The sequence below is a fragment of the Python bivittatus genome, unplaced genomic scaffold, assembly GCF_059951505.1.
Source record: "Python bivittatus isolate LINGU-HERP-01145 unplaced genomic scaffold, Pbiv_v1 ctg000080_np1212, whole genome shotgun sequence".
NCBI lineage: Eukaryota > Metazoa > Chordata > Lepidosauria > Squamata > Pythonidae > Python > Python bivittatus.
In genome coordinates, this window is record NW_028277035.1 from 36908704 (window position 1) to 36919197 (window position 10494).

The following is a 10494-nucleotide window of genomic DNA, read 5'->3' on the forward strand; positions in this document are numbered from 1 at the left end:
CCATGGTCAGATAGCTACTGCCACCTAGTGATTATTTTTAGAGGAAAATGGTGACATCTATTAAAGAGTATGGGCCATGAGGTATGTCTTACAGCCTGTCCTACCTCCAAATGGTAGGAAATGCAGATATCTATTCACTAGTCTTCTGATTAGATTAATAGTAAAATAGAAACTTACCAGCAAAATATAAACGTTGTCCAGCAATAGTGGTAAATACCAATACCAACCCCCTAACTGAGGTGAATTTCAGCATTTCAGATAGGACATTGTTGTCTGTCTCAGGAAACACTCTTAGATCAGCTGGTTCTGGAGATGTTAAACAGGCCAATTCATTTATAACAGAACCATAGAACATTTTTAAAACAAAACCATGTTAGCATATTTGCAAGCAGTATATTATATTCTCAAAAGTTTTATGTAATTAAAGCATTCTGTTGTGAATGATTGTCTGCTTAGCAACGCTACATTAGGAAGCATCTGATTTCTTACCAGCTACAACATGGTCCCTCTGTCTTACACTTTGGCTTTTACTAGCAATTTCATAAGTTGGTTTTCAAATGAGTCACTTCTACATTAAAAACTGCACACATAAAAGAAGAAATCTTTTATTTCAAGATGCCATTTTCACAAAATGACTGATGACAGTACAAGAGAATCATGAAAATGGGGATTGCTTCTCTAAACTATTTTCAGAAGGGGAAGCAAAATAGTTTACATTTAATTTCTTCAAAAGGCAAAGACTTGCCAATAAAGATGGCAGCTGGGCCAAATGGTTTCCTATGGCACACACCTGAATGCCTGGAAAAAAGTGGAAACAGACTGAAAGATATTGATTTGCATTTAATGTTGTATCGAGTTTTTAAAAATAAGTTACTTCTTTAACATCTATTGCAAAATATATATTGGATTTAAGCATTGTTAATTTATTTGATTATCTGTGAGATTCGGCCCCATTTCTGCTTTATATTCTTGGCAGTTATTATTTAGCTTTAATGGATACCCTTAAATGCACCAATAAATTTGTGCTATCGCTTTTTGTTTTTGAAGTTCCAAATGTCCACCAAACAAAAGGTTGAGGTAGGGCTTCATAATAGTGAAACATTTTCAAAACTTGATGCCAGATGTAGACTGGAACTCCTATCATCCTCAGCAGCACTAAAGTTGGGAAAGGTTTGCCTAACCAATGTCAGCAGTGGACTAGATGTTGAATAATAAAGTCAGCTCATTTTCCCGTACTGGTCATCTCCCAGTTCTACTAAGCTATGATTTATACCCCAACACTTTAAACTTGGAATAGCTTGGATATTATCTAGCTAAAGGATGTGTCTAACAAAAATCTAGTATCAGTTAAATTATCCTGCTGTACAGATGATCCCAGGTCACCAGGCCTGATGGTCAGGTTAAAAAAAAAACAGAAAAAAGACTAAGCTTCTCATGCATTGGGGCTTTTTTTAATGGTGAAAAAAGCCTGGTATAATAGCCTAAATTATGAACACAGCATTAACAAGCAAGCTAATTGTGGCTATCTATATGGGGTGCTGCACACTCCATAATTATAGAATTGGGTCACCATATGGACCACCAACATGGGTGTTTATTGCACATAAATTCTATGCCTGTTTCCCCCCCAATTTTAACCCAAGACTATTTCTGCAGCACTATGCACACTTACATGACAGTATAAATAAATAAAATAAATAAAATACAGTCAAAGCTACTTCTGAGTGGCCTTGGAATATTCTTGCCCAATCATCTATACTCCCAGTTTTCCCACAGTAATTAAAAAACAGGAATAAATTGTCAATTAAAAAAAGATGATAAAGCTAAAAATAGGTCAGGATTAAAAGAATCAAGGCAAACGGCTGCTTTACAAAAGAACCTTTTAGAGAGAACTTTAGCAATTCAACGCACAGGCCACTTTTGTATACCAGCCTTTCAGATTTGAGACTGAACTTCTCATCTGAGGAAGCCGCCATCCAGGAAGACAAAGAATCCAATCTACACAAGGAATGCAGGCATTCTCTGTCTCTACTTTTTACCAACATTATATATCGCCTTCCAAACTCTACTTTAACTGATACGATTCTTTATTTTGTACTAAGCAGCTTCACAGAAAAACAATTTCAAGTGAAAAGGAATATACCAAAGTGCCTGTGGGAGCTATTAGCAGGCAGAAAAAACTCCCCACAGAGAGGATGTTTTTCATGTCAATAATTATCAAGAAAAGGCTCAATGGCAAATCAAAGATACACTTCACTGAACAGTAGCGGCGACTAAATTTATAGAAGAGAAACACAAATGAGAATGGAGATTTATTGGAAAGCTTTAATGATGAAATGCAACAGCCACTGTTTTACAGACGACGACCACGGCGACCGCCCTTTCTACGAGTGCTGTCTGAGGGAATGGGGGTAACATCCTCTGTGAAGAGAAAAATGTTATTTTTGAGTATCATTTTCACTCTTTGCATATACAAGCCTTCAAAAATCAAGAGATATCATATGGAAATAATACCTTAAGGGAGAAGAGGACAACATTCAGAACGTAACACTAAAAACATAAAATTTCATAAGACAGATTATACTTCCTAATTTAAGTTTCTGAAATTTCAGGATGTGAAAGTCCAAGACAGGGCATGTCTGCAGAAGCTTTAAGAAACAACTGCTAGGAAAAGCTAGGGCCATGCACAAAGAATGCATTTTATTTCCAAGGTGAGGGAGACGCATTGTGTTTCAGTTCTGTCAAACTGTTTTGGGTGAGCTGCAGTTTGGGAGAACTGAAGCCTGGAATGTTTTGGTTGTTCCAGGCTGAAGCAAAGTTTTGAGTGTGATTCTCACTCTCTGTTCTGCATGGCCTGAGTTCCAGCCTACTCTCTCAAGTCTTCCCAGCATCTGATCTGGTGAAGTTCTTGGCTTCCAGCATAATATGTCCAGCACTTCCAGCAACCTCCTGATCCTTCCAGAGCCTTCTTATAGGTACCTTCCCTTAGCTGCCACCAAAGTCCTTGGCTTCAAGCACAGCACATCCCACCAGTCCAGCCTCTACCCCCAATCTTCCAGCACCGTTCTTTCTTTTCCCCCACTGAGCCACTTTATCACATACCATGTTTTTAGCCTTTTCCCAGCACATCCCCCCTCCCCCCGCGTGTTTTGGCTTGTGCTTAAACCAAACACGTTTTGGTCTCAACACCTTGGCTGTTCTGTGCAATTTGTAATGCTGTTCCCTGAAAGATCCAGTTGCAAGCATTATCAACGTGTAACTCAATTCTTTCTGCCTGAAGGCCCTAATTATCTGGATCAACTCTTTTTCTAATGTCTTGTTTCAGTACAGATCAAATACTATATCTAGCAAGAACTTTGCAAAAATTATGATAAAGTAAGTGGTCAAGATAAACTAATGGGATAAAGCAACAGCTGTATTTTCTATAAAAAGTGACCCCAGGAGACACATTATTGAAAATATCCTTTAATAGAAAACTAACCAATGCGTCCAATCTTCATGCCAGACCGAGCCAGAGCCCGAAGAGCTGACTGAGCTCCAGGTCCAGGAGTTTTTGTTCTGCAAAGGAAATAGAACATAAATTAATGAAAACTGAAACTAATCTTTACTGACTTTAGGATTTACTTCTTTTGGAGGAATATAGTGGTACTAAGGGGCAGCATCAGTGCAGCAATTATCTTTTTTCCTGTCAATTTGTAACAGTGAGGAAGGAAATGAAGGTGCAACATTTCAAGCTTTCTAGTTAATTACTGTTAGTAGCAGAGTGCCACATTAGATAGACTGTTAGTCTGTTATAGCAAGACTCTTTGCTACCACAGCTGCTATAAATTGTAAAGCTAAGGTAAAATCAAAAGATAGGAAATCACTGGAAAGTTCTTCAGACCACCTATTCAGAATGTCTCTAAGTGCAAGCCCCTTTTGTATATTTATTCTGTATTCAGTTTAGTGAAATGCATGCCTTTTTGTTGTTTGTTTTTGCTAACCAATTCTAATTAACAGAACTTCTAACCCACCCCAATCCCAAGAGACTCTGGGTGACACATGGCAGAATAAGTTACAGGTGGTCCTCATTTAGCAACCACAATTGGGACTGGCAACTCAGTCGTTACGAGAAGTGGTTGCTAAGTGAAACTGCGACTGTGCTTATGATCTTACTTCAGCTTTCCTTTGCTTTACAGACCTGTGAAGGTCGCAAATGTGAAGATTGGTTGTAAAGTTACTTTTTCATCACTGTTATAACTGCAAATGGTTGCTAAACGAGGCAGTCACTAAACAAGGACTACCTGTACATAAGAATCCAAAAGAACTAATGCAATTATGTCCCTATCAAATACTGACAGTGTTCACAATTAGCTTGGCCCAAAGGGACAGAACTGTCTTCATTTGTTTCTGAAAAGCAAGGAGGATTAGGGATGACCATACTTGAGGGGAAAGAATTCTATAAAGTGGGGGTGCTACAGAAAAGGCCCATCTTCCTGTCTGTGTGCATCACAAGGAGTGGAGACACTCAACAGTCTTTCTCTGATGACTGGACTGAACTGGACTGGACATATTCAGTGTTGCAAGATATTGCCTAACGTAGCCTGGTGCTGCACTGTGTAAAGTAATGAGCACTTTGAATTGGGTCCAGAAGCCTACTGGTTATCAGTTTAACAACCTTAAAATAGGTGTTATTCTACACTAGCATGGGTGTCCTACAATAGTCTAGCCATTGAATTTTGTAGCAGCTGCAGCTTCCAGGTTGTCTTTAAAGGCAGCCCCCCCCCCCCCCCGAAGTACAAGTTACTGTTGTCAGGGCATCCTGCCCCAGGTAAGGCTGTAACTGGTACATCAACTGAAGCTGAGCAATTCCACCCCCTTGGTCACAGTTTCCATCTGCTGCTTGAGTAGGAGTGAGACTCCAGGAGAACAACTCACACCTCCTTTGAGGAAGTGTGGTTTCACCCAGAGTAATCTTAGACCACTGTTACCGGGGTGCCCAGATGCTTATTAGCATCTAGGTACTACATATAAATCCTAACTCAGGACTTCCACAACATCTCCAGCCCAGCCCAAGATAGCAATGTATAAATGGGTATCATCAGCATACTGATGATGCCTCACCATAAATTTGTGGATGACCTCTGCTAGAGGTTCCACATAAATATGGGAGAAAATGCCAAACCCCCAAGGGCTTGAGCACTTCTTACCCACAAGCACCAACTCCAGCTACTCATTCAAGTAGAAGCAGAATTAGTGTCCCAATCCTTGCATTCCCAGAAGGATAACATGGCCAGTGGTTTCAAATACTGCTGAGAGGTCTAATAAGACAATTCCCTCCCCCACTCTCAAGATCCCAACAAAGATCATCCATCAGAACAACCAATGCTATTCCTGTCTAATAGGCAAGATTGGATCCTGACTGAAAAGGATCCAGATAATCAATTTCCTACAGTCTTCTGAGCTGGTTCCCTACCACTTTTTCAACAACTTTCCCTTAAAAGAGAAGGTTGAAGACCAGGAGAAAGTTATAAAGAACGGTTTGATCCATGGAAGCCTTCTTTAGGAAATGAAGCAATTCCACTTGCTTCAAAGTGCATGGCAATACCATTTCCCTCAAGGAAACATTGATTATCTCCTAGAACTAGTGGCTCACATGATGCCTGGCTGCCCAAAGGAGCCAAGAATTCAAACTACAGAGAACTCTATTCCCTTACACTGCAGCAAAACTAGTAAAATTCCACAGGTTTTCTTTACAAGGATATAGAATAAACAATAATGTAACATCAAACAGCTAAATACCCAGAAATATTTAGCACCAGATTACAGATAGATATTTGTATTCAGAGTAGCAGGACATTCTTCCAACAGCTGGAGATACATCTCCAAATATTATTCCACAGAATGCTTTCTATTTTAAAGTCGCTCAGTAATACAACATAATATCAGAGAGATATTAAATGACTTTATTATTACATAAAAATATTCTAAAGGTACTTAAAGGTAGTACATGTGCAGATATACATGCAAGAGAGATAAATGAAGCACCTGCTCCACTTACCTATTTCCACCCGTAGCCCGCAGCTTGATATGAAGGGCAGTGATTCCCAGTTCCTTGCATCTCTGTGCTACATCCTGAGCAGCCAGCATAGCAGCATAAGGAGAAGACTCATCCCTGTCGGCCTTTACTTTCATGCCACCAGTTACTCGGCAGATAGTTTCCCTGGGAAAACAAGCAAGCAATGCATTAATGGAGGAACTTAAGTCCAGCCTTCCTTTCACCAAAGACAAAAAGCACACAGTTACCTGAATGTAACTTTGCCAATTTGTTTTTTAAATATGGATGAAACAATTCCCAGGTCTTACTACCTGCTTGATTGCAACTATCATTTCATCTCTTAGAAGAAACAACAGAGGTATCCACAATGTTTATCTGCCCCATATGTTCTCAGTCATTCCAGTGTGGCCGGAACCAAGTAACAGGCTTCTACACAAGGAGTTTCCAAGAGTATTTACTTCACCTAGGGTTCACCTATGGTAATACAATATAATGCTGTGCTCCATTTAAGTTACAATGCTAAGTATACATTTGCCTAAGCAAACAGGGTGTAAGAGTTTTCTCTAAGTCTAGGTTTAGGGAATATTATAGGCCTGTTGATAGGAGTGAAGTCTTGAAATCCTATTGCCAAGATCTTCTACTACATTCTTGTAAATAATATTATCCTTTCACAAGTAGATGTGATACTCACTTGCCAGACAGATCAGTTACATGGACAAATGTATCATTGAAGGAAGCGAAGATGTGGCAGACTCCAAACACATTTTCTCCTTCAGCAACCTGTGGTCCCAAACTTATAACCTGTTCTTCCTTCTTTTCCTTACCCTTACGAGGTGCCATTTCTGTATAAAACAACAACAAATTATGGAAAAGACAGAAGATTATAAAGTACTTTCTGTTGAAGAAGACAAACTATAAAAATTAAAATACCAGGTCAAAGAAAGTAAAGAAAAAAAAACATATAAAGTTGATTCACTATTTTGTAAGATACTTATACTTAGCTACAGTGGGGATTATTTCCCACTTTGACCTCCAGTAAAGTAGTGGACACTTTTTCTTGAACTGGGAATATGCAATGACTTGCCCTGAGAACTGCAGGAGTCAAGGGCAACAGTACTGCGATGTCAGCACAGGCAGGGCCAACATTTTCAAATCCTTTGGGAAAATTGGCCCACAACTGATGTGAGGCTTAAATAACTTAAACATGACCTTAACGGACCTCCTTTCCCCCTTGAACCTATCCAAATTATCCAAAACAGGCCCCAAAATTTGACCCTCAACATAAGCAATCCACAAGTTGTTTATCCTTACAGTAAGAGGCATCCATTTCAGAAGAAACCCTATATAGTTGGCATTTTGCTTCACACTTCAAGCAACCTGCAGTTCAATTACTTAAAATTGGGTGGCTTTAAAAAATAATTGAGAGATGATGGAGACTTCCAGATTATCAGGTTCATGAGATAATAGATCCAGTGCAGGAGGGTTTGCTGTCAGAATGCCATGCAATGGAAAAGCATGACATACATACATATAATTTAGATAACCACAGTTTCTGCTGTATTCTTCTTCTGTAAGTTAATCGTTTTTTCTTTGCTTCTTTACTGATGTTTCTGAATGATAAGCAAGACCTTCTATCACATCAATCACGGACTGACAACTCATACTCAGGCTACTTATAGCTGAATTCTAAAGGAAGGTCCTTCGATCCTTCCTCTCTCCTTCTAAAGCATCAGCTTGTACAGACCAAATAATGTGATTGATTCACTCATATATCTGAGGAAAATATTGAAGGACTTGCACAGTGTAGTAAGTCCAAATGTTGATTAAAATATAAGTGATGCACTCACCAAGTACTAACAAAATCATCGTAAGATGATCCAGCAATCAAAATCTGGCACTCTTGAGCACAACAAAGATTGTAATATTTTACATTGATCTTTCTTCTGAATATTTTAAGACTGATTTTCAACAACTAAGCAAACTGGAGTCAATATTGTGCATACTGATTGGCAGCAGTTCTTTAGGGCTTCAGGCAAGAATTTCCCAGTTTGATCTGGAAGAGTGAACCTGAAATATTCTGCAGGCAAAGTACCACCAGTGAATTATAGTCCCTCCAACATAGAATGCAGATGTTATAAATGTTAATGTTCCCCACTTCCCTCTTCTGTTATTACATAAATACATACATACATACATACATAAACTTAGAACAGTGATGTGGGCATTTCTGTACAATTACTTTAATACTTAGCACTGTACTTGTGAATTACTTTGCCTTCATACTAATTATGCAGGCTGAAAATTAAAGGTATACTAATTTTGGATGTTACATACTCACATGGGAAGAGAACACTAGTCAAATAGTGTACTATACAAATACTGCAGTTCTAAACAAAAAGGCTGCATTGTGACTAGGTAGAACTTACAACACCAATGAATGGATTATTCAATCTATTATCCATTGAATAATTAAATAAGAGATTGTATGATAGCAGAAAAAAGCTTGGGATATGGCATCGCATGGAATATCTAGCAATTTCAACATTTACTACTGTTGTTGTAAATCAAGTTACTAGTTCATATGAACAAGAGTTAATATTTTATTTTCTGATAATCACACAAATTTGGATGAGAACTTTCCACATTGGAGAAAATATGCTACTCTACTGTTATATGACTTGGACCATTACCTCTACAGTCTACTGCTGTAGTTAGGTTACTTAAATCCCACTGCTTTCTAAAAGATTTAAATTGCCAATTTCTCTGCAAATGCATTACAAATATAGTAAATTATATGTTGTTTTTAAATAAAACAGGAAAAATTTGAAATGAAACATCCTACCAGATAGACTTGAATCCCATCTTTTGCAAAGCAGAAATAATTCCAGTATTAAACTCATGTGTACAGGCTCAGAAATATGTTATTTCTAGTCAGTAAAAAACCCTAGAAGCAAGTCAATAAAACAATCTTCCCTTCTCAAAACTCCTCTACCCTCAAAGGAGGGATAACAGCTAGCTCATAAAAAGGCATCCTTATAAAGAAGTTTAAATAGGTGGCTTTGGACACACTTTTCAGCCCCAGCTCTTCATGTTTGCTAAGACTACAGGCCATGTATGTTTCCTCTGAAAGGATTTTTCTCTAAGTGAACGGAAACACAGCTTAGAATGAACCCTCGCCAAGTTGGGGGAAAGCCGGCTGATGAGGCCCAAGCCGAGGAACCAACCATCCCGGGGACCTGGGGGATACAGGGAGACCCGCCGGGCCTCCTTGCAGCGGCGGAATTGCCCTTTTTCCACCGACCACTGGGCAAAGGCCAAGGCCCCCAAGCTCGCCCTCCCTTGCCTTCCCGGCGCAGTTAGGGGTGAGGAGCCCACTGACGGCACCGAGGGAAGCGGAGAGAGTCGGACCCGCGAGGATGGGGCTGGATAGAAGAACGCCCCATCGGCCACTTACTCGAGCGTCTCTGCAGGCGGCAACCAGCACCGGAAAGGAAGAGCACAACGTCACGAGGGCAGGGGTCACGCTCTTCCACCCGGAACTATTACCGGGGAGGTTGGTGGGTCACTTCCTCGAAAGGAGACGTGGCTTCACTGACATCATTTGCCTTAAGAGAAAATGAACGCAGTTAGGGGAGCGTGCCTTGTGAAGAAATGGCGACCGGAGTCTAGAAATTCCCCCCATCGTTAAGAGGAAAACTTGCAGGCTCTCTTCCGTTCACTGGGCGGGAGCTTTTCCCTCCAGATGTCGGGCGTCTCTCTGACATCGGGGCGTGCAGAGCCTTGAATGAGCGCCCGACACAAAGATGGAGGTGCAGAGCGCCCTGACTGAAATTAGTTGATTTGCATAATTATGACGCGGCCGCAGGCGAGGAACGGGATGAACCAATGGGGACAGCCCTGTGCTGTACAGGATTCTCTGTCGTGCAGCCCTGAAGCAGGAACGCCTTGAAACACGTGGGAGAATTCTGTCACCACGAATTGGCGTATTGTGGGGTATACTCTTAAGAGGCTTATTTGGGGCGCCTGCTCCTCCTTATTTTAAAGGAAGTATCTCTTGCTTTTGGTGATTTGACAATCCAAAAAATGTGTTGGCTAAACAAATGAGTTTCTCTGCCTAGCTCAATGTTTCTCAACCATGGCAACTTTAAGATGTATGGACTTCAACTCCCAGAATTCCCCAGCCAGCATGCTAGCTGGGGAATTCTGGGAGTTGAAGACAACACTTCTTAAAAGTTGCCATGGTTGAGAAATACTGGCCTAGCGAATGAAATACATGAACTTGGCATTTACAAGAAACGTTACAAAATGTACAGTCAATTTCCCACACTGTTAATATTATTGCGGTGTCAATTATAATGATCACAAAAAGTAGCTCTGGTTCTATAATCCCTGTCTTTATTTACTTATCAAATGTATATAGCTGCCCATTTCACAAGAAATTACTCTGGGTGGCATAC

General features: G+C 40.0%; 1 protein-coding gene across 1 annotated transcript; it reads right to left on the reverse strand.

Moving 5' to 3' along the window:
* Window positions 1-2311: 2311 nt before the first annotated feature.
* Window positions 2312-9648, reverse strand: RPS14 (ribosomal protein S14). Its single transcript, XM_007432793.4, has 5 exons — window positions 9492-9648; window positions 6729-6879; window positions 6041-6202; window positions 3482-3558; window positions 2312-2421 (listed from the first exon to the last, which is right to left on the reverse strand). Exons 2-5 carry the CDS (start codon window positions 6875-6877, stop codon window positions 2354-2356), a joined length of 456 nt encoding a protein of 151 aa, XP_007432855.1. The 5' UTR covers window positions 6878-6879; window positions 9492-9648; the 3' UTR covers window positions 2312-2353.
* Between the last annotated feature and the right edge of the window lie 846 nt (window positions 9649-10494).